Here is a 22,513-nt window from a genome sequence, read left to right as displayed (position 1 = left end):
TTCTCTGGACATGCTCAAGCATCTCAGTGTCCCTCCTAAACTGGGGGGCCCAGAACTGAACACAGTACTCAAGATGTGGTCTAACCAGTGCAGAGTACAGGGGCAGAATGACCTCCCTGCTCCTGCTGACCACACCATTCCTGATGCAGGCCAGGATGCCACTGGCTCTCTTGGCCACCTGGGCACACTGCTGGCTCATGTTCAGGCACCCCCAGATGCCTCTCTGTCTGGCTACTCTCAGCCACTCCCACCCCAACCTGTACCTCTGCAAGGGGTTGTTGTGGCCAAAGTGCAGCACCCTGCACTTGGAGCTATTGAACGCCATCCCCTTGGCCTCTGATGTTCAGGTCCATCAGTTCTCTGAAGTGGCACCGTCGCATCCACACCAGGGAGAAGCTGTAGAGCTGTGGTGACCGTGGCCAGAGCTTTGCCAGCAGCTGTGGTCTCAGCTCTCACTGTCACCTTCACACCGGGGAGAAGCCGTAAGGCTGTGGGCACTGTGGCAAGAGCTCCTGGTACGAGCACGACCTGGACCTGCCCCTGCGCAGCCGCAGCCACCAGAAGGAGATAGGATAAGAGAATCCTCGTGGCTGGAACAGGACCTCAAGGACCATCCGGTCCCAGCGCCCTACCCCTGCCATGGGCAGGGACTCCTCGCTATGCTTCCAATGGTTCCCTGCTCCCAGTGCCACCGGGAGGTGCCCAGCAGCCATGGCGCCCTCCTGGTAACGCTGGTGCCAGGGAGGGCTGCCAGTGGAGGCGGAACTTCACCTGGGGTTTTGGTGCCTGGGGCTGTGGGGTGGCTGCACCAGTAACGCCAGCTGCTGCCGTGCCATGCCCAGCCACAGCCCTGAAACGTGCCTTGTTTGGGGGAGGGGAATCAGAGGGCTGGGGCCCAAAGCGGTCTCCATAGGCCCTGCTAGGTGATGTCACCATCATCACCATCACCAATCCTCACGAAGACTAGCACTGGCTTGGTACACACTCAGGGATGAAGCAACTGTTGTATGTGGCTGCAAGTCAGGGACTCCATGGAAAATGTGCCTGGAGCAGGGAACAGTCCCAATAAAAGACTTCCCAAGGCTCCTGCAAGTTCTTCCAACTCAATCCAGACAGAATTTGCCCCCCCCAGAAACCAAAAAGCTGCATCCAAGCTGCTCTTGACTGCAGCCGAACCTGGACCCCTCCTCGAGCTCTTTCCCCCCCCAGCAGCCACCTCAGCTCCTCAAAGTCATAGACCCACAGAAAGGTTTGGGTGAGAAGGGACCTTCCAGAAGGTCTTGTTCCAACCCTTGTCCTCCGTGGGCAAGGAGACCTTCCCCTCGAGCAGGTTACTCAAGGTCTTGTCCAGCCTGGTCTTGAGAGGCTGCAGGGAGGGCTCATGGCTGTGTCCAAGCAGCTCCACCTGGAGCTGGAGGAAGTGGAGAGCTCTGAGGCATGAGAAGACCAAGGGCAGAAGGAGGTCCCCACGCAGAGGCTGTGGCTCAGCTAGTCCAGGCTACAATCCCCTGGGGCAGGGCCGGGGGGCAACCAGCAGAGACAGAGGTCGGGGGCTGGGGAGAGTACAAGCAGCAGAAGGTCTCAAGGCTGCTGGAGAAGCAGCAGCAATCCGTGTGAGGTCCTGCTCGTCAGAGTCCTCACCTGCAGTGCTGTGTCCGGCTGTGGAGCATCCAACACTAGGACCTGGACCTGGAGGAGTAGCAGCACAGCCCTCAGAGCCACCGGTAAGGCCGGTGGCAGCAGTGCGGTGAGTGGCAGCAGCTGCCGCAGCGCCGTCGCTCCACGAGGCCAGGCAGAGCTCCCAAAGGAGCTTTTGTTGACGGAAGCAGTGGGGAGGTTGGAGCCGAGAGAGCAGGGCGGGGATCGGAGCTATCGCGGCAGTGTTAGAGCCGCGCCGGGATCTCGTCCTCGCAGCTTCCGGGCTCCATTGTTGGGCGGCCCCAGGCTCCCTCCCGCCCCGTCCGGGCCCGGGTGGTGGCAGCGGTCAGAGGTCCCCCCAGTATGGAGCCGCAGAAGGAGCTGGGCCAGCGCCGCGCCGGGAGCGAAACGCAGCAGGAAGAGAAGGAGGAGGAGAAAAAAGAGAAAGAGGAGGAGGAGGAAAAAAAGGCAGAGAAGGAGGTGAAAGAGGCGGCAGAAGAGAAAGAGCAGCAGGAGGAAGGTGAAGGTAAAGCTGCCGCGGAGCCCTGTGTGCCAGGCGAGCAGTGCCCCGAGTGCGGGCAGAGCCTCCCGCCCGGCTGGCAGCCGGGGAAGCAGCAGTGCCCCCAGCCTGGCACCCAGCGCTTCATCTGCACCCACTGCGGCCAGAGGCGCTCCAGCCTCCGGCGGCGGCAGCGGGGAGGCGCCCAGGCGGGCCCCAAGCTTGGTATGGTGTGCGATGAGTGTGGCCAGAGCTTTGCCAGCATCATTGGTCTTGCGGAGCACCTCGAAATCCATGCTGGGAAGAAACGGTTTCCCTGTGGAGAGTGTGGCAAGAGATTTGCCCGCAGGTCTGGTCTCAGGAGGCACCTCAACATCCATACTGGGAATAAACCGTTCTCCTGCCGTGAATGTGGCAAGAGCTTTGCCAGCAGCACTGGTCTTAGGGAGCATCTCAACATCCATGCTGGCAAGAAACCGTTCTCCTGCTGTGAATGTGGCAAGAGCTTTGCCAGCAGGTCTGGTCTCAGCTGCCATCTCAACGTCCATTCTGGGGAGAAACGGTTTTCCTGTCGTGAGTGTGGCAAGAGCTTTGCCAGCAGCTCTAGCCTTAGCCAGCACCGCAACACCCATGCTGAGGAGAAACAGTTCCCCTGCCGTGAGTGTGGCAAGAGCTTTGCCAGCAGCTCTGGCCTTAGCCAGCACCGCAACATCCATGCTGGGAAGAAACCGTTCTCCTGCTGTGAGTGTGGCAAGAGCTTTGCCAGCAGCTCTGGTCTTACAGAGCATCTCAACATCCATGCTGGCAAGAAACCGTTCTCCTGTCGTGAGTGTAGCCAGAGCTTTGCCAGCAGGTCTGGTCTCAGCTGCCATCTCAACGTCCATTCTGGGAAGAAACGGTTTCCCTGTCGTGAGTGTGGCAAGAGCTTTGCCAGCAACTCTGGTCTTATGGAGCATCTCAACATCCATGCTGGGAAGAAACCGTTCTCCTGCCATGAATGTGGCAAGAGCTTTGCCAGCAGGTCTGGTCTCAGTCGCCATCTCAACATCCATTCTGGGGAGAAACGGTTTTCCTGTCGTGAGTGTGGCAAGAGCTTTGTCAGCAGCTCTGGCCTTAACCAGCACCGCAACACCCATGCTGAGGAGAAACAGTTCCCCTGCCGTGAGTGTGGCAAGAGCTTCACCACCAGCACTGCTCTAATCCAGCACTGGCATGTCCACACCGGGGAGAAGCCTCACAGCTGCAGTGTCTGTGGCAAGAGATTCACAACACGCTTTAGTCTCCTGGAGCACTTGAACCTCCACGCAGGGGTGAAGCCATACACCTGTAGTGTCTGTGGCAAGAGCTTTACCCACAGGTCGACTCTCATGCAGCACCGATGGATCCACAGTGAGGTGAAGCCGTACAGCTGCAGTGACTGCGGCAAGGGTTTCCTGTACAAGGTCCAACTGACCAAGCACGAACGGCACTGCAGCCACCAGGAGATGAAGAGCTCCAGCAAACCTCCCAGGGGTCCACTCAGCCAGGGCCATGAGCAGGAGGATCAGGAAGGGGAGAAAGAGCAGCAGGAGGAAGGTGAAGCTAAAGGTGTCGTGGACCCCTCTGTGCCAGACGAGCAGTGCCCCATGGAGCAGCAGGGAGGCGCCCAGCCAGGCACCAAGCTGCAGTTGGGCTGCAGTGAGAGTGGCAACTGCTTTGCCAGCAGCTCTGCCCTCAGCCAGCTCCAGCAACTCCAGCCTAGGAAGAAGTTCCCCTGCAGTGACTGCGGCAAGAGCTTTAGCAGCAAAATGGCTCTGAGATTTCACCGCAACATGCACGCTGGGGAGAAGCCTTACAGCTGTGACAAGTGTGGCAAGAGCTATGCCAGCAGCTCTACTCTCAGACTGCACCGCCAAAACCATGCTGTGAATAAGAAGTTCCCCTGTGACAAGTGTGGCAAGAGCTTCGCCGTCAGTTCCTACCTTCTCCGTCACCGCCTTACCCACACCGGGGAGAAGCCGTACAGCTGCGATGTCTGCGGCAAGAGCTTTGTCCACATCTCTGCTCTCAACTGTCACCGTCTCCTCCACACCGGGGAGAAGCCGTACAGCTGCGGTGACTGCGGCAAGAGCTTTATCCACATCTCTGCTCTCAACCGTCACCGTCTCCTCCACACCGCGGAGAAGCCGTACAGCTGTGATGACTGCGGCAAGAGCTTTGTCCACATCTCTGCTCTCAAGCGTCACCGTCTCCTCCACGCCGGGGTGAGGCCGTACAGCTGTGATGACTGCGGCAAGGGCTTCAGGAGCACCACTGACCTCAAAAAGCACCATTGCACTCACACCAGGGAGAAGCCTTCCACTGCGGTGAATGTGGCAAGAGCTTCACCACCAATGACAGGCTGATCACTCACCGCTTGAGCCACGCCAGGGGGATGCCATAGATCTGCAGTGACTGTGGCAAGAGCTTTCTCTACAGGCACGCTCTCACTCGTCACCGCTTCGTCCACACCAGGCTGGACCCATTCAGCTGCACTGAGTGTGGCAAGACCTTCGGCAGCATCACCAATCTCAAAGGTCAGCACCGCATTCACACCGGGGAGAAGCTGTAGAGCTGTGGTGACCGTGGCCAGAGCTTTGCCAGCAGCTGTGGTCTCAGCTCTCACTGTCACCTTCACACCGGGGAGAAGCCGTAAGGCCGTGGGCACTGTGGTAAGAGCTCCTGGTACGAGCGCGACCTGGACCTGCCCCTGCGCAGCCGCAGCCACCAGAAGGTGATAGGAGAATCATCGTGGCTGGAACAGGACCTCAAGGACCATCCGGTCCCAGCGCCCTACCCCTGCCATGGGCAGGGACTCCTCGCTATGCTTCCAATGGTTCCCTGCTCCCAGTGCCACCGGGAGGTGCCCAGCGGCCATGGCGCCCTCCTGGTAATGCTGGTGCTAGGGAGGGCTGCCAGTGGAGGCAGAACTTCACCTGGGGTTTTGGTGCCCGGGGATGTGGGGTGGCTGCACCAGTAACGCCAGCTGCTGCCGTGCCATGCCCAGCCACAGCCCTGAAACGTGCCTTGTTTGGGGGAGGGGAATCAGAGGGCTGGGGCCCAAAGCAGTCTCCGTAGGCCCTGCTAGGTGATGTCACCATCATCACCGTCACCAATCCTCACCAAGACCAGCACTGGCTTGGTACACACTCAGGGATGAAGCAACTGTTGCATGTGGCTGCAAGTCAGGGACTCCATGGAAAATGTGCCTGGAGCAGGGAACAGTCCCAATAAAAGACTTCCCAAGGCTCCTGCAAGTTCTTCCAACTCAATCCAGATTGAATTTGCCTCCCCCAGAAACCAAAAAGCTGCATCCAAGCTGCTCTTGACTGCAGCAGAACCTGGAGCCCTCCTGGAGCTCTTTCCCCCCCCAGCAGCCACCTCAGCTCCTCAAATTCATAGACCCACAGAAAGGTTTGGGTGAGAAGGGACCTTCCAGAAGGTCTTGTTCCAACCCTTGTCCTCCGTGGGCAAGGAGACCTTCCCCTCGAGCAGGTTGCTCAAGGTCTTGTCCAGCCTGGTCTTGAGAGGCTGCAGGGAGGGCTCATGGCTGTGTCCAAGCAGCTCCACCTGGAGCTGGAGGAAGCGGAGAGCTCTGAGGCATGAGAAAACCAAGGGCAGAAGGAGGTCCCCACGCAGAGGCTGTGGCTCAGCTAGTCCAGGCTACAATCCCCTGGGGCAGGGCCGGGGGGCAACCAGCAGAGACAGAGGTCGGGGGCTGGGGAGAGTACAAGCAGCAGAAGGTCTCAAGGCTGCTGGAGAAGCAGCAGCAATCCGTGTGAGGTCCTGCTCGTCAGAGTCCTCACCTGCAGTGCTGTGTCCGGCTGTGGAGCATCCAACACAAGGACCTGGTCCTGGACCTGGTGGAATAGCAGCACAGCCCTCAGAGCCACCGGTAAGGCCGGTGGCAGCAGTGCGGTGAGTGGCAGCAGCTGCCGCAGCGCCGTCGCTCCACGAGGCCAGGCAGAGCTCCCAAAGGAGCTTTTGTTGACGGAAGCAGTGGGGAGGTTGGAGCCGAGAGAGCAGGGCGGGGATCGAAGCTATCGCGGCAGTGTTAAAGCCGCGCCGGGATCTCGTCCTCGCAGCTTCCGGGCTCCATTGTTGGGCGGCCCCAGGCTCTCGCCCGCCCCGTCCGGGCCCGGGTGGTGGCAGCGGGCAGAGATCCCCCCCAGTATGGAGCCACAGAAGGAGCTGGGCCAGCGCCGCGCCGGGAGCGAAACGCAGCAGGAAGAGAAGGAGGAGGAGAAAAAGGAGAAAGAGGAGGAGGAGGAAAAAAAGGCAGAGAAGGAGGTGAAAGAGGCGGCAGAAGAGAAAGAGCAGCAGGAGGAAGGTGAAGGTAAAGCTGCCGCGGAGCCCTGTGTGCCAGGCGAGCAGTGCCCCGAGTGCGGGCAGAGCCTCCCGCCCGGCTGGCAGCCGGGGAAGCAGCAGTGCCCCCAGCCTGGCACCCAGCGCTTCATCTGCACCCACTGCGGCCAGAGGCGCTCCAGCCTCCGGCGGCGGCAGCGGGGAGGCGCCCAGGCGGGCCCCAAGCTTGGTATGGTGTGCGATGAGTGTGGCAAGAGCTTTGCCAGCATCATTGGTCTCGCGGAGCACCTCGAAATCCATGCTGGGAAGAAACGGTTTCCCTGTGGAGAGTGTGGCAAGAGATTTGCCCGCAGGTCGGATCTTAGGGAGCATCTCAACATCCATACTGGGAATAAACCGTTCTCCTGCCGTGAATGTGGCAAGAGCTTTGCCAGCAGCTCTGGTCTTAGGGAGCATCTCAACATCCATGCTGAGAAGAAACCGTTCTCCTGCCGTGAATGTGGCAAGAGCTTTGCCAGCAGGTCTGGTCTTAGCCACCACTTCAACGTCCATTCTGGGGAGAAACGGTTTTCCTGTCGTGAGTGTGGCAAGAGCTTTGCCAGCAGCTCTGGCCTTAGCCAGCACCGCAACACCCATGCTGAGGAGAAACAGTTCCCCTGCCGTGAATGTGGCAAGAGCTTCACCACCAGCACTGCTCTAATCCAGCACTGGCATGTCCACACCGGGGAGAAGCCTCACAGCTGCAGTGTCTGTGGCAAGAGTTTCACCACCCGCTTTAATCTCCTGGAGCACTTGAACCTCCACGCAGGGGCGAAGCCATACACCTGTAGTGTCTGTGGCAAGAGCTTTACCCACAGGTCGACTCTCATGCAGCACCGATGGATCCACAGTGAGGTGAAGCCGTACAGCTGCAGTGAATGCGGCGTGAGTTTCCTGTACAAGTTCCAACTGACCAAGCACGAACGGCGCTGCAGCCACCAGGAGATGAAGAGCTCCAGCAAACCTTCCAGGGGTCCCCTCAGCCAGGGCCATGAGCAGGAGGATCAGGAAGGGGAGAAAGAGCAGCAGGAGGAAGGTGAAGCTAAAGCTGTCGTGAGCCCCTCTGTGCCAGACAAGCAGTGCCCCATGGAGCAGCAGGGAGGCGCCCAGCCAGGCACCAAGCTGCAGTTGGGCTGCAGTGAGAGTGGCAACTGCTTTGCCAGCAGCTCTGCCCTCAGCCAGCTCCAGCAACTCCAGCCTAGGAAGAAGTTCCCCTGCAGTGACTGCGGCAAGAGCTTTAGCAGCAAAATCTCTCTGGGATTTCACCGCAACATCCACACCGGGGAGAAGCCTTACAGCTGTGACGAGTGTGGCAAGAGCTATGCCAGCAGCTCTACTCTCAGACTGCACCGCCAAAACCATGCTGTGAATAAGAAGTTCCCCTGTGACGAGTGTGGCAAGAGCTTTGCCGTCAGTTCCCAACTTCTTCTTCACCGCCTTACCCACACCGGGGAGAAGCCGTACAGCTGCGATGTCTGCGGCAAGAGCTTTGTCACCAACTTCTCTCTCAGCTGCCACCGTCGCTTACACACCGGGGAGAAGCCGTACAGCTGCGGTGACTGCGGCAAGAGCTTTGTCCACATCTCTGCTCTCAAGCGTCACCGTCTCCTCCACACCGGGGTGAGGCCGTACATCTGTGATGACTGCGGCAAGGGCTACAGCAGCACCACTGACCTCAAAAAGCACCATCGCACTCACACCATGGAGAAGCCGTTCCACTGCGGTGAATGCGGCAAGAGCTTCACCACCAATGACAGGCTGATCACTCACCGCTTGTGCCACGCCAGGGGGATACCATAGATCTGCAGTGACTGTGGCAAGAGCTTTCTCTACAGGCACGCTCTCACTCATCACCGCTTCGTCCACACCAGGCTGGACCCATTCAGCTGCACTGAGTGCGGCAAGACCTTCGGCAGCATCACCAATCTCAAAGTTCAGCACCGCATTTACACCGGGGAGAAGCCATTCCACTGCAGGGACTGCGGGAAGAACTTCACCACCAAAGCCCAGCTGAACAGTCACCACCGCATCCACACCGGGGAGAAGCCGTACAGCTGTGCCGACTGCGGCAAGAGCTTCCGGCATCAGTCCGCCCTGACCATGCACCTGCGCAGCCGCATCCAAAAGATGAGCGGCAACCAAGCGCCCAAGAGTTCCCAATCCCAGTGACACCAGGAGATGCCCGGCAGTCGTGTGCCACTCCTGCCAACCAACACTGGTGCCAGGATGCCCTGCTGATAGAGCTGTCCCAACCGGGATCGTTTTGCTGGGATTTGCTGTCCTGGGATGCGGGCGGCTGCGCCAGTAGCAGCGGTAACACCAGTTGCTGCTGTGCCATCCCCAGGCAGAGCCCTGAATTGTGTTCTCCACAAGCTCTGCCAGATGATGCGCCAGCACTGGCTTGGTGCACTCAGGGATGAAGCAACTGTTCCATGTGGCTGCAAGTCAGGGATTCCATGGCAAATGTGCCTGGAGCAGGGAACAGTCCCAACAAAAGACTTTCCAAGGCTCTTGGCAAGTTCATCAATCTCAATCCAGACAAAATTTACCCCCCTGGAAACCCAAAAGCTGCATGCAAGCTGCTTTTGACTGCAGCTGAACCTGGAGCTCTCCTGCCGCTCTTTCCCCCCCAGCAGCCACCTCAGCTCCTCAAAGTCATAGACACAGAGGAAGGTTTGGGTTCTGTTCAAGCTCTTATTGATGCTCCGGTGCAGGGGATTGAGTCCAGCAGCAGTCAGTTTGCAGATGGCACCAAGCTAGGAGCTGCTGTGGAGCTGTTGGAGGGTAGGAGAGCCCTGCAGAGGCACCTTGCCAGGCTGGATGGGCGGGCCCCTGTACCACCACTGGTCAGGCCACACCTTGAGTGCTGTGTCCAGTTCTGGGCCCCTCAATTCAAGAGAGATGTTGAGGTGCTGGAAGGTGTCCAGAGGAGGGAAACTAAGCTGGTGAGGGGCCTGGAACACAGCTGGTGAGGAGAGGCTGAGAGAGCTGGTTCAAGAACTGGCTGGAGAGTCATGCCCAGAGAGTGGTGGTGAATGGTGCCACATCCAGCTGGCACTAGTGGTGTCCCCCAGGGATCAGTGCTGGGCCTCATCCTGTTCAATATCTGGCATCCTGGGCTGGTGTCATGGAGAGTTGCAGAAGCCCTTAGCAGGCCTCCCTGTTGTGAAAGTTATAGTGTCTCACATTAATGCCAGGAGCATCCCAAAACCAAAACAATCCTTCAGGCCCATGAGAAAGTCTCTCCCTAGTCGAGATAAAAGGTAAACAATGGCCACTGTTTTGGTTAGGGGGAACGGCAGTTCTCATGCCTGCTCAACACCTGGTGTGGGCCGAACTTGGGGTGGTCTTGGAAATTGTTGTGGTAAAAATTCCCCAATTGTGTGGATTGATTATAACTTTGTGCCAATCTGTAAGAATAAGGTAAAATAGCCTGGGCTGGTGGGATAGACCTCTTGGAAAACATTATAAATGGTGTGCCTCCCTGGATCGGGAGCTCGCTCGCTTGCTTGCTCTCTCTGCTTCTCTGGCTCTATGCCTGCTCGCTGCCTGCTTCATTCCTGCCTTGGCCTGCCCGACGAAGGGGCTGCAGAGGCCTGAAGCCAGTTTAAGCCCGATCCTGACAAAGGGACACCGCCCAAAACTTCGAACTTTACTGAAGTGACTGCTAAACACTGAGTAAATCCAAGAAAAGACTCAAAAGTCTCTAAAGAAATCAGAGACTCTCTCTTTTATTTGCCATTTCCTGAAGTGTTATTCTGCAACCTCAGATCAAAAGAATTCACCTGGGGAATTGAGTTCTGGAGGGGGATCTCCGTGTCTGAGCAATAAATCACTTGAACTATACGAGTGAGCCCCGCCTATTTTCCCACAACCTCCCAAACTACCTTCCCTGACAGCTGGCTGAGGATCAGTGTGGCCAGCAACGCTCCAGTCTGGGTACAGTGTGGCTGAGAGCAGTGCTGGGGAGGGGAAATGAACTGACGTGAGATGATGTTCTCCAAAATGAATCCTGCTGATTCATTTTGCTACTCAGACCTCTGCCACCCCCCTCCCACCACTATGAATTTCAATGGCATTTTGGGTCTGACACGGAGATGGAAACATTCTGTGGCTAATAACCAGGTCTAGGAATAAGCAGCAAAACAAAGGAACATCAACTGAGCTGACAGAGAAGGTTCCCGCGGTCAAATGCCGCTTGCGGCCGAGACAGTCTCACAGTACCACCAAGGTTGGAAGAGACCTCATAGACCATCAAGTCCAACCCTTTACCACAGAGCTCAAGGCCAGACCATGGCACCAAGTGCCACGTCCAATCCTGCCTTGAACAGCTCCAGGGACGGCGACTCCACCACCTCCCCGGGCAGCCCATTCCAGTGTCCAATGACTCTCTCAGGGAAGAACTTTCTCCTCACCTCCAGCCTAAATCTCCCCTGGCACAGCCTGAGGCTGTGTCCTCTCGTTCTGGTGCTGGCCACCTGAGAGAAGAGAGCAACCTCCTCCTGGCCACAACCTCCCCTCAGGTAGTTGTAGACAGCAATAAGGTCTCCCCTGAGCCTCCTCTTCTCCAGGCTAACCAATCCCAGCTCCCTCAGCCTCTCCTCATAGGGCTGTGCTCAAGGCCTCTCCCCAGCCTCGTCACCCTTCTCTGGACACGCTCAAGCATCTCAATGTCCCTCCTAAACTGGGGGGCCCAGAACTGAACACAGGACTCAAGGTGTGGTCTAACCAGTGCAGAGTACAGGGGCAGAATGACCTCCCTGCTCCTGCTGACCACACCATTCCTGATGCAGGCCAGAATGCCACTGGCTCTCTTGGCCACCTGGGCACACTGCTGGCTCATGTTCAGGCAAGTATCAATCAGCACCCCCAGATCCCTTTCTGTTTGGCTGCTCTCAGCCACTCCGACCCTAGCCTGTATCTCTGCATGGGGTTGCTGTGGCCAAAGTGCAGCACCCTTCACTTGCAGCTATTGAACACCATCCCCTTGGCCTCTGCCCATCTGTCCAGGTGGTCAAGGTCCCGCTGCAGAGCCCTTCTGCCCTCCAACCCAGCCACACCTGCCCCCAGCTTGGTGTCATCTGCAAACCTGCTGATGACTGACTCGATGAATAAGCCACTTGCCCGGTGGATGGGCTCAAGCTCTTCCTGCTCTATGGCAGAAGGCAGTTGAGAATTACAAAGAGGTATCTGAGCATTTACTCACAGGTTATTATTACCCTCGTGGGGCTTAGCCACAGTCCAGACAGTGCCCAGATGCTTTCAGGAGACTCTGCCTTTGTTGTGGAGGGCCTGTAGGCCCGAAAGTGGGCTTATTTATGCCTGTTCTGCCTGGACATGTTTCTCTGCCTGGACATGTTTCTCTGCCTGCACCAGGGGTACACAAGGACAAAGGGGCACATCAGACCGGGGCCATAAAGTCAGTTGCCCAGGATACCTGTTCGTGTAAGTCCCCACACGCCCAGCTCCTGCCTGCCTGGTGCTAGACCCACGATTCCCATATTTGGAGTCCAGGCCTGCAGCTTTTGCCTGGTATGGTAAGGTTTGGCTGACTGCCAACCAGACTGGTCATTCGGGTGGCCAATGAGACCATTGACTCTCGGCCCATGTTCAATAAACAGGGGTGCAAAGGCTCACGTGCAGCGTTCCCCACATTGCTTGCAGCTCCACCACACTGCTTGCTTGCCTGCCTGTGCACTTCCTTGCAGCTTTATGCCTGCCTTTACATGATTGCCTGGTGTGTGTCACTGCCACAGTTTGCCAGGAGCAGAGCCGCTTGCCTGCATTCGATCGGCCTGAGGAGCCAGCGCTAGACCCATGCTCAGACTGCACAGAATCCTGCCTCTGCACCTGGAGATCCTGCCTACGAAATCCCTGGACAGAGCATCCAGAAGGAGCCAGCAGCTCCTCCTCTTTCTCTGTTTCCTCCTCCTCCTTCTCTTCCTGCTGCGTTTCGCTCCCGGCGCGGCTCTGGCCCAGCTCCTTCTGCGGCTCCATACTGGGGGGACCTCTGACCGCTGCCACCACCCGGGCCCGGACGGGGCGGGCGAGAGCCTGGGGCCGCCCAACAATGGAGCCCGAAAGCTGCGAGGACGAGATCCCGGCGCGGCTCTAACACTGCCGCGATAGCTCCGATCCCCGCCCTGCTCTCTCGGCTCCAACCCCCCCACTGCTTCCGTCAACAAAAGCTCCTTTGGGAGCTCTGCCTGGCCTGGGGGAGCGACGGCGCTGCGGCAGCTGCTGCCACTCACCGCACTGCTGCCACCGGCCTTACCGGTGGCTCTGAGGGCTGTGCTGCTACTCCTCCAGGTCCAGGTCCTAGTGTTGGATGCTCCACAGCCGGACACAGCACTGCAGGTGAGGACTCTGACGAGCAGGACCTCACACAGATTGCTGCTGCTTCTCCAGCAGCCTTGAGACCTTCTGCTGCTTGTACTCTCCCCAGCCCCCGACCTCTGTCTCTGCTGGTTGCCCCCCGGCCCTGCCCCAGGGGATTGTAGCCTGGACTAGCTGAGCCACGGCCTCTGCGTGGGGACCTCCTTCTGCCCTTGGTCTTCTCATGCCTCAGAGCTCTGCGCTTCCTCCAGCTCCAGGTGGAGCTGCTTGGACACAGCCATGAGCCCTCCCTGCAGCCTCTCAAGACCAGGCTGGACAAGACCTTGAGCAACCTGCTCGAGGGGAAGGTCTCCTTGCCCATGGAGGAGAGGGGTTGGAACAAGACCTTCTGGAAGGTCCCTTCTCACCCAAACCTTTCTGTGGGTCTATGAATTTGAGGAGCTGAGGTGGCTGCTGGGGGAGGAAAGAGCTCCAGGAGGGCTCCAGGTTCGGCTGCAGTCAAGAGCAGCTTGGATGCAGCTTTTTGGTTTCTGGGGGGCAAATTCTGTCTGGATTGAGTTGGAAGAACTTGCAAGAGCCTTGGGAAGTCTTTTATTGGGACTGTTCCCTGCTCCAGGCACATTTTCCATGGAGTCCCTGACTTGCAGCCACATGCAACAGTTGCTTCATCCCTGAGTGTGTACCAAGACAGTGCTGGTCTTGGTGAGGATTGGTGATGGTGATGATGGTGACATCACCTAGCAGAGCTTATGGAGACCACATTGGGACCCAGCACAGCTTACAGGTCCTGCCCTGGTCATGGCACTGCTCTGCTCTGCCTTCCCATCCCTGTCCCTCCAAACAAGGCATATTTCAGGTCTCTGCCTGGGGGTGGCACAGCAGCAACTGCTGTTACTGACAAGACTGGTGCAGCCACCCCACATCCCAGGACAGCAACTCCCAGCAGGACGGTCGCGGCTGGGACGGCTCTATCAGCAGAGCATCCTGGCACCACCATTGCCAAGTGGGCAGTGGGGACCCATGGCCGCTGGCTACCTCCTGGTGTTACTGGCAGTGGGGATGGTTGGACACTTTGTTGCTGCTCTTCTTCTGGTGCCTGCGGCTGCGCAGGTGCATGGTCAGGGTGTAGCTCTGCCGGAAGCTCTTGCCGCAGTCGGCACAGGTGTACGGCTTCTCCCCGGTGTGGATGCGGTGGTGATTGGTCAGCTGGGATTTGCTGTTGAAGCTCCTGCCGCAGTCCCCGCAGTGATACGGCCTTTCCCCGGTGTGAAGGCGGTGGTGAACTTTGAGATCGGTGACGCTGTTGAAGCTCTTGCCGCAGTCACCGCAGATGGGTGGCTCCAAGCCTCGATGGAGGCGTCGGTGGCGGCTGAGGGAGCTGTAGCTGTTGAAGCTCTGGCCGCAGTCACTGCAGACATACATCTTCCTCCCGGTGTGGCTGAAGCGGTGAGTGGTCAGCCTGGACTTGCTACTGAAGCTCTGGCCGCAGTCACTGCAGCCGTACGGCTTCTCCCCGGTGTGGCTGAAGCGGTGAGTGGTCAGCTTGGCATTGGTGGTGAAGCTCTTGCCGCAGTCACCGCAGTGGAAGGGCTTCTCCCCGGTGTGAGTGCGATGGTGCATTTTGAGTTCTGTGCTGCTCCTGAAGCCCTTGCCGCACTCACCGCAGCTGTACGGCCTCACCCCGGTGTGGAGGAGACGGTGACGGTTGAGAGCAGAGATGTGGACAAAGCTCTTGCCGCAGTCGCCGCAGCTGTACGGCTTCTCCTCGCTGTGCAAGAGACGGTGGTAGCTGAGAGAGTAGCTCCTGGCAAAGCTCTTGCCACAGACATCGCAGCTGTACGGCTTCTCCCCGGTGTGGGTAAGGCGGTGACGGAGAAGGAGGGAACTGACGGCAAAGCTCTTGCCACACTCACCACAGGGGAACTTTCTATTCACAGCATGGTTTTGGCGGTGCCGTCTGAGAGCAGAGCTGCTGGCAAAGCTCCTGCCACACTCACCACAGCTGTAAGGCCTCTCCCCGGTGTGGATGTTGCGGTGAAAGCTCAGAGCGATTTTGCTGCTAAAGCTCTTGCCGCAGTCACCGCAGGGGAACTTCTTCCCAGGCTGGAGTTGCTGGAGCTGGCTGAGAGCAGAGCTGCTGGCAAAGCAGTTGCCACTCTCACTGCAGCCCAACTGCAGCTTGGTGCCTGGCTGGGCGCCTCCCTGCTGCTCCATGGGGCACTGCTCGTCTGGCACAGAGGGGTCCACGACAGCTTTAGCTTCACCTTCCTCCTGCTGCTCTTTCTCCCCCTCCTGATCCTCCTGCTCATGGCCCTGGCTGAGGGGACCCCTGGATGGTTTGCTGGAGCTCTTTATCTCCTGGTGGCTTTGGCTGCGCTCGTGCTTGGTCAGTTGGCTCTTGAACCGGAAACTCTTGCCACAGTCACCGCAGCTGTACGGCTTCACCCCACTGTGGATCTGTCGGTGATGCCCGAGAGTAGACCTGTGGGCAAAGCTCTTGCCACAGACACTACAGGTGTATGGCTTCGCCCCTGTGTGGAGGTTCAAGTGCTCCAGAAGATTAAAGTGGGTGGCGAAGCTCTTGCCACAGTCACCGCAGGTGTAAGGCTTCTCCCCGGTGTGCAGGCGGCGGTGACGCTTCAGCTGGGAACTGATGGTGAAGGTCTTGCCGCAGTCACTGCACCTGAAGGGCTTCTCGGTGGTGTGAGTGAGGCGGTGAGTGTGGAGAGACGAGCAGTTGGCAAAGCTCTTGCCACAGACACGGCAGCTGTAAGGCTTCTCCCCGGTGTGGACGTTCCAGTGCTGGATTAGAGCAGTGCTGGTGGTGAAGCTCTTGCCACACTCACGGCAGGGGAATGGTTTCTTCTCAGCATGGATTTTGCGGTGCTGGCTAAGACCAGAGGTGCCGGAAAAGCTCTTGCCACACTCACCACAGATCAACCGCAGCTTGGGGCCCGCCTGGGCGCCTCCCCGCTGCCGCCGCCGGAGGCTGGAGCGCCTCTGGCCGCAGTGGGTGCAGATGAAGCGCTGGGTGCCAGGCTGGGGGCACTGCTGCTTCCCCGGCTGCCAGCCGGGCGGGAGGCTCTGCCCGCACTCGGGGCACTGCTCGCCTGGCACACAGGGCTCCGCGGCAGCTTTACCTTCACCTTCCTCCTGCTGCCCTTTCACTCCCTCCTGCTTCTCCTCTTTCACCTCCTTCTCTGCCTTTTCCTCCTCCTCCTCCTCCTCCTCTTTCTCTTTTTTCTCTTCCTCCTTCTCTTCCTGCTGCGTTTCGCTCCCGGCGCGGCTCTGGCCCAGCTCCTTCTGCGGCTCCATACTGGGGGGATCTCTGCCCGCTGCCACCACCCGGGCCCGGACGGGGCGGGCGGGAGCCTGGGGCCGCCCAACAATGGAGCCCGGAAGCTGCGAGGACGAGATCCCGGCGCGGCTCTAACACTGCCGCGATAGCTCCGATCCCCGCCCTGCTCTCTCGGCTCCAACCCCCTCACTGCTTCCGTCAACAAAAGCTCCTTTGGGAGCTCTGCCTGGCCTCGTGGAGCGACGGCGCTGCGGCAGCTGCTGCCACTCACCGCACTGCTGCCACCGGCCTTACCGGTGGCTCTGAGGGCTGTGCTGCTATTCCACCAGGTCCAGGTCCTAGTGTTGGATGCTCCACAGCCGGACACAGCACTGCAGGTGAGGACTATGACGAGCAGGACCTCACACGGATTGCTGCTGCTTCTCCAGCAGCCTTGAGACCTGCTGCTTATACTCTCCCCAGCCCCCGACCTCTGTCTCTGCTGGTTGCCCCCCGGCCCTGCCCCAGGGGATTGTAGCCTGGACTAGCTGAGCCACAGCCTCTGCGTGGGGACCTCCTTCTGCCCTTGGTCTTCTCATGCCTCAGAGCTCTCCGCTTCCTCCAGCTCCAGGTGGAGCTGCTTGGACACAGCCATGAGCCCTCCCTGCAGCCTCTCAAGACCAGGCTGGACAAGACCTTGAGCAACCTGCTCGAGGGAAAGGTCTCCTTGCCCACGGAGGACAAGGGTTGGAACAAGACCTTCTGGAAGGTCCCTTCTCACCCAAACCTTTCTGTGGGTCTGTCACTTTGAGGAGCTGAGGTGGCTGCTGGGGCGGGGGGGGGAAAGAGCTCCAGGAGGGCTCCAGGTTCGGCTGCAGTCAAGAGCAGCTTGGATGCAGCTTTTTGGTTTCTGGGGGGCAAATTCTGTCTGGATTGAGTTGGAAGAACTTGCAAGAGCCTTGGGAAGTCTTTTATTGGGACTGTTCCCTGCTCCAGGCACATTTTCCATGGAGTCCCTGACTTGCAGCCACATGCAACAGTTGCTTCTTCCCTGAGTGTGTACCAAGCCAGTGCTGGTCTTGGTGAGGATTGGTGACGGTGATGATGGTGACATCACCTAGCAGAGCTTATGGAGACCACATTGGGACCCAGCACAGCTTACAGGTCCTGCCCTGGCCATGGCACTGCTCTGCTCTGCCTTCCCATCCCTGTCCCTCCAAACAAGGCATATTTCAGGTCTCTGCCTGGGGGTGGCACATCAGGAAATGGTGCTACTGGTGGAGCCACCACACATCCCAGCCAGCAAATGCCCTCGGAATGGTCATGCTTTAAGCAGCTCTACCAGCAGAGAATCCTGGCACCAGCATTGTCAGGAGGGCAGGAGGGGCCCATGGCCGCTGGGTACCTCCTGGTGTCACTGGGAGTGGGGACTCTTGGGCGCTTTGTTGCTGCTCATCTTTTGATGGATGCGGCTGTGCAGGTGCAAGGTCAGGGCGCACTTATGCCGGAAGCTCTTGCCGCAGTCACTGCAGCTGTAGGGCTTCTCCCCGGTGTGGACGCGGTGGTGACTGTTCAGCTGGGATTTGGTGGCAAAGCTCTTGCCGCAGTCGGCGCAGCTGTACGGCTTCTCCCCGGTGTGGATGCGGTGGTGATTGGTCAGCTGGGATTTGCTGTTGAAGCTCTTGCCGCAGTCCCCACAGTGAAATGGCTTCTCCCCGGTGTGAACGCGGTGGTGAATTATGAGATCGTTGGTGCCGCTGAAGCTCTTGCCGCAGTCACCGCAGCTGTATGGCTTCTCCCCGGTGTGGAGGCTGCGGTGACTCCTCAGAGTAGAGCTGTCTCTGAAGGTCTTACCACAGTCACTGCAGCTGAAAGGCTTCTCCCCAGTGTGGATGAGCTGGTGTCTGGTCAGATGGGATTTTCTGTTGAAGCTCTTGCCACAGTCACCGCAGGTGTAAGGCTTCTCCCCGGTGTGCAAGTGGCGGTGACTCTTCAGCTGTGAACTCCTGGTGAAGGTCTTGCCACAGTCACCGCACCCGAAGGGCTTCTCGCCGGTGTGGGTGAGGCGGTGAGAGCAGAGAGACAAGCAGCTGGCAAAGCTCATGCCACAGTCATCACAGCTGTAAGGCTTCTCCCCGGAGTGCCGGCGGCGGTGACGCTTCAGCAGACAACTCATGGTGAAGGTCTTGCCGCACTCACCGCACCTGAAGGGCTTCTCGCCGGTGTGGGTGAGGCGGTGATAGCAGAGAGACGAGGAGCTGGCAAAGCTCTTGCCACAGACACGGCAGCTATAAGGTTTCTCCCCGGTGTGGACGTTCCAGTGCTGGATTAGAGCTGTGCTGGTGGTGAAGCTCTTGCCACACTCACGGCAGGGGAATGGTTTCTTCTCAGCATGGATTTTGCGGTGCTGGCTGAGACCAGAGCTGCCGGCAAAGCTCTTGCCACATTCACGGCAGGGGAAGGGTTTCTTCCCAGCATGGATGTTGCAGTGCTGGCTAAGACCAGACCTGCTGGCAAAGCTCTTGCCACACTCACCGCAGATCAACCGCAGCTTGGGGCCCGCCTGGGCGCCTCCCCGCTGCCGCCGCCGGAGGCTGGAGCGCCTCTGGCCGCAGTGGGTGCAGATGAAGCGCTGGGTGCCAGGCTGGGGGCACTGCTGCTTCCCCGGCTGCCAGCCGGGCGGGAGGCTCTGCCCGCACTCGGGGCACTGCTCGCCTGGCACACAGGGCTCCGCGGCAGCTTTACCTTCACCTTCCTCCTGCTGCCCTTTCACTCCCTCCTGCTTCTCCTCTTTCACCTCCTTCTCTGCCTTTTCCTCCTCCTCCTCTTTCTCTTTTTTCTCCTCCTCCTTCTCTTCCTGCTGCGTTTCGCTCCCGGCGCGGCGCTGGCCCAGCTCCTTCTGCGGCTCCATACTGGGGGGGATCTCTGCCCGCTGCCACCACCCAGGCCCGGACGGGGCGGGCGGGAGCCTGGGGCCGCCCAACAATGGAGCCCGGAAGCTGCGAGGACGAGATCCCGGCGCGGCTCTAACACTGCCGCGATAGCTCCGATCCCCGCCCTGCTCTCTCGGCTCCAACCCCCCCACTGCTTCCGTCAACAAAAGCTCCTTTGGGAGCTCTGCCTGGCCTGGGGGAGCGACGGCGCTGCGGCAGCTGCTGCCACTCACCGCACTGCTGCCACCGGCCTTACCGGTGGCTCTGAGGGCTGTGCTGCTACTCCTCCAGGTCCAGGTCAAGGACCAGGTCCTTGTGTTGGATGCTCCACAGCCGGACACAGCACTGCAGGTGAGGACTCTGACGAGCAGGACCTCACACAGATTGCTGCTGCTTCTCCAGCAGCCTTGAGACCTTCTGCTGCTTGTACTCTCCCCAGCCCCCGACCTCTGTCTCTGCTGGTTGCCCCCCGGCCCTACCCCAGGGGATTGTAGCCTGGACCAGCTGAGCCACAGCCTCTGCGTGGGGACCTCCTTCTGCCCTTGGTCTTCTCATGCCTCAGAGCTCTGCGCTTCCTCCAGCTCCAGGTGGAGCTGCTTGGACACAGCCATGAGCCCACCCTGCAGCCTCTCAAGACCAGGCTGGGCAAGACCTTGAGCAACCTGCTCGAGGGAAAGGTCTCCTTGCGCATGGAGGACAAGGGTTGGAACAAGACCTTCTGGAAGGTCCCTTCTCACCCAAACCTTTCTGTGGGTCTGTCACTTTGAGGAGCTGAGGTGGCTGCTGGGGGGGTGGGGGGAGGAAGAGCTCCAGGAGGGCTCTAGGTTCTGCTGCAGTCAAGAGCAGCTTGGATGCAGCTTTTTGGTTTCTGGGGGGGGGCAAATTCTGTCTTGATTGAGTTGGAAGAACTTGCAAGAGCCTTGGGAAGTCTTTTATTGGGACTGTTCCCTGCTCCAGGCACATTTTCCATGGAGTCCCTGACTTGCAGCCACATGCAACAGTTGCTTCATCCCTGAGTGTGTACCAAGCCAGTGCTGGTCTTGGTGAGGATTGGTGATGGTTGAGCTTATGTTGACCACCTTGGGACCCAGCACAGCTTACAGGTCCTGCCCTGGCCATGGCACTGCTCTGCTCTGCCTTCCGAATCCTGTCCCCCCAAACAAGGCATATTTCAGGGCTTTGCCTGGAGGTGGCACAGCAGGAAATGGTGCTACTGGTGGAGCCACCACACATCCCAGCCAGCAAATGCCCTCGGAATGGTCATGCTTTAGGCAGCTCTACCAGCAGAGCATCCTGGCACCAGAATTGTCATTAGGTCAGGAGGGATCCATGGCTGCTGGGCGCCTCCTGGTGTCACTGGGAGTGGGAACTCTTGGACGCTTTGTTGCTGTTCTTCTTCTGGTGCTTGCGGCTGCGCAGGTGCATGGTCAGAGTGTACTTCTGCCGGAAGCTCTCGCCGCAGTCGGCGCAGCTGTACGGCTTCTCCCCGGTGTGGATGCGGTGGTGTTTGGTCAGCTGGGATTTGGTGGTGAAGTTCTTGCCGCAGTCCTCGCAGTGGAATGGCTTCTCCCCGGTGTGAAGGCGGTGGTGAACTTTGAGAGCGGTGCTGTTGATGAAGCTCTTGCCGCAGTCACCACACCTGTACGGAACCACCCCGGTGTGGCTGAGACGGTGATGACTGAGAGCATATCTGTAGAGAAAGCTCTTGCCGCAGTCACCGCAGTGGAATGGCTTCTCCCCGGTGTGAATGCGATGGTGGATTCTGAGGTCAGTGGTGCTGCTGAAGCTCTTGCTGCAGTCACTGCAGCTGTAGGGCTTCACCCCGGTGTGGAGGCGACGGTGACGGATGAGAGCAGAGCTGTGGACAAAGCTCTTGCCGCAGTCAGAACAGCTGTACGGCTTCTCCCCGGTGTGCAAGAGACGGTGGTAACTGAGAGAGAAGCTGCTGGCAAAGCTCTTGCCGCAGTCGTTGCAGCTGTACGGCTTCTCACCAGTGTGGATGAGGCGGTGACGGACCAGACGGGAACCGATGGCGAAGCTCTTGCCACACTCACTACAGGGGAACTTGTTTCCAGCATGGTTTTGGCGGTGCAGGTTGAGAGCAGAGCTGCTGGCGTAGCTCTTGCCGCACTCACTACAGGGGAACTTCTCCCCAGCATGGTTTCGGCGATGCACTCTGAGAGCAGAGCTGCTGGCGAAGCTCTTGCCACACTCACCGCAGCTGTAAGGCTTCTCCCCAGTGTGAATGTTGCGGTGACAACTCAGAGCGGATCTGCTGATAAAGCTTTTGCCGCAGTCACCACAGGGGAACTTCTTCCCAGCATGGATTTGGTGGTGCTGGCTGAGAGTAGAGCTGCTGGCAAAGCTCTTGCCACAGTGATCACAGCTGTATGGCTTCTCCCCAGTGTGCACGTGCCAGTGCTCGATCAGAGCAGTACTGTTGGTGAAGCTCTTCCCACAGTCACGGCAGGGGAACTGTTTTGTCTCAGCATGCGTTTGCTGGTGCCTGCTGAGACCAGAGCTGTTGGCAAAGCTCTTGCCACAGACACCACAGCTGTATGGCTTCTCCCCTGTGTGGATCCGACTGTGACGTCTGAGATCAGAGCTGCTGGCAAACCTCTTGCCACAGTCACCGCAGCTGTAGAGCTTCTCTCCAGCGTGGATGCAGTGGTGACTGCTAAGGTGGGAACTGGTGGCAAAGCTCTTGCCACACTCCCTGCAGCTGTATGGATTCTCCCCTGTGTGGACGTGCCAGTGCTGGATTAGAGCGGAGCTGGTGGTGAAACTCCTGCCGCAGTCAACACAAGGGAACTTCTTCCCAGCATGCATTTGCCGGTGCCGGCTGAGAGTAGAGCTGCTGGCAAAGCTCTTGCCACACTCACCGCAGATCAACCGCAGCCTGGGGCCCGGCTGGGTACCTCCCCGCTGCCGTCGCAGGATGCCGGAGCGCCTCTGGCCGCAGTGGGTGCAGATGAAGCGCTGGGTGCCAGGCTGGGGGCACTGCTGCTTCCCCGGCTGCCAGCCGGGCGGGAGGCTCTGCCCGCACTCGGGGCACCGCTCGGCTGGCACAGAGGGGCCCGCGGCAGCTTTACCTTCACCTTCCCGCTGCTGCTCTTTCTCTTCCTCCGCCTCTTCCTCCTGATCCTCCTCCTGCTTCACCTCCACCTCTTTCCCGGCTTCCTCCTTCTCTGCTTCCTCCTCCTCCTCTTTTATCTCTTCTTCCTGATGCATTTCGCTCTCGGGACAGCTATGACCCAGCTCCTTCTGAGCCTCCATGCCGGGGTAGTCTCAGCCCGCTGCCAGCCCCGTGACGCGGCCGGACGGGGCGGACAGAGACTCGGGACCGCCCAACAACGGGGCCCGGAAGCTGCGAGGGCTAAGATCTCGGCGCTGCTCTCGGCACTGTCGCGATAGATCCGATCCCCGCCCTACTCTCTGGGCTCCGAACCCCCACGAACAAAGGCTCGC

The 22,513-nt window shown here is 59.1% G+C and overlaps 4 protein-coding genes across 4 annotated transcripts; 2 read left to right on the top strand and 2 right to left on the bottom strand.

Moving 5' to 3' along the window:
- The first annotated feature begins 1,820 nt into the window (after positions 1 to 1,820).
- On the top strand, positions 1,821 to 4,895 carry LOC135174607 (zinc finger protein 345-like). Its single transcript, XM_064141940.1, has one exon. It carries the CDS (start codon positions 2,002 to 2,004, stop codon positions 4,519 to 4,521), a length of 2,520 nt encoding a protein of 839 aa, XP_063998010.1. The 5' UTR covers positions 1,821 to 2,001; the 3' UTR covers positions 4,522 to 4,895.
- A 1,378-nt stretch (positions 4,896 to 6,273) lies between these two features.
- Positions 6,274 to 10,345, top strand: LOC135174602 (zinc finger protein 665-like). Its single transcript, XM_064141935.1, has 2 exons — positions 6,274 to 8,274; positions 8,416 to 10,345. The coding sequence occupies exons 1-2, from the start codon at positions 6,329 to 6,331 to the stop codon at positions 8,666 to 8,668; spliced, it is 2,199 nt and encodes a 732-aa protein (XP_063998005.1). The 5' UTR covers positions 6,274 to 6,328; the 3' UTR covers positions 8,669 to 10,345.
- Positions 10,346 to 13,411: 3,066 nt separating this feature from the next.
- LOC135174617 (zinc finger protein 345-like) lies at positions 13,412 to 16,320 on the bottom strand. Its single transcript, XM_064141952.1, has one exon. It carries the CDS (start codon positions 16,148 to 16,150, stop codon positions 13,880 to 13,882), a length of 2,271 nt encoding a protein of 756 aa, XP_063998022.1. The 5' UTR covers positions 16,151 to 16,320; the 3' UTR covers positions 13,412 to 13,879.
- Positions 16,321 to 17,068: 748 nt separating this feature from the next.
- On the bottom strand, positions 17,069 to 22,354 carry LOC135174620 (zinc finger protein 850-like). Its single transcript, XM_064141954.1, has 2 exons — positions 20,484 to 22,354; positions 17,069 to 18,619 (listed from the first exon to the last, which is right to left on the bottom strand). The coding sequence occupies exons 1-2, from the start codon at positions 22,319 to 22,321 to the stop codon at positions 17,527 to 17,529; spliced, it is 2,931 nt and encodes a 976-aa protein (XP_063998024.1). The 5' UTR covers positions 22,322 to 22,354; the 3' UTR covers positions 17,069 to 17,526.
- Between the last annotated feature and the right edge of the window lie 159 nt (positions 22,355 to 22,513).

This window comes from Pogoniulus pusillus, unplaced genomic scaffold, assembly GCF_015220805.1.
Source record: "Pogoniulus pusillus isolate bPogPus1 unplaced genomic scaffold, bPogPus1.pri scaffold_94_arrow_ctg1, whole genome shotgun sequence".
Classification (NCBI taxonomy): Eukaryota; Metazoa; Chordata; class Aves; order Piciformes; family Lybiidae; genus Pogoniulus; species Pogoniulus pusillus.
Note: the sequence above shows the minus strand (reverse complement) of the source record. Positions and strands in the feature narration are given on the sequence as shown.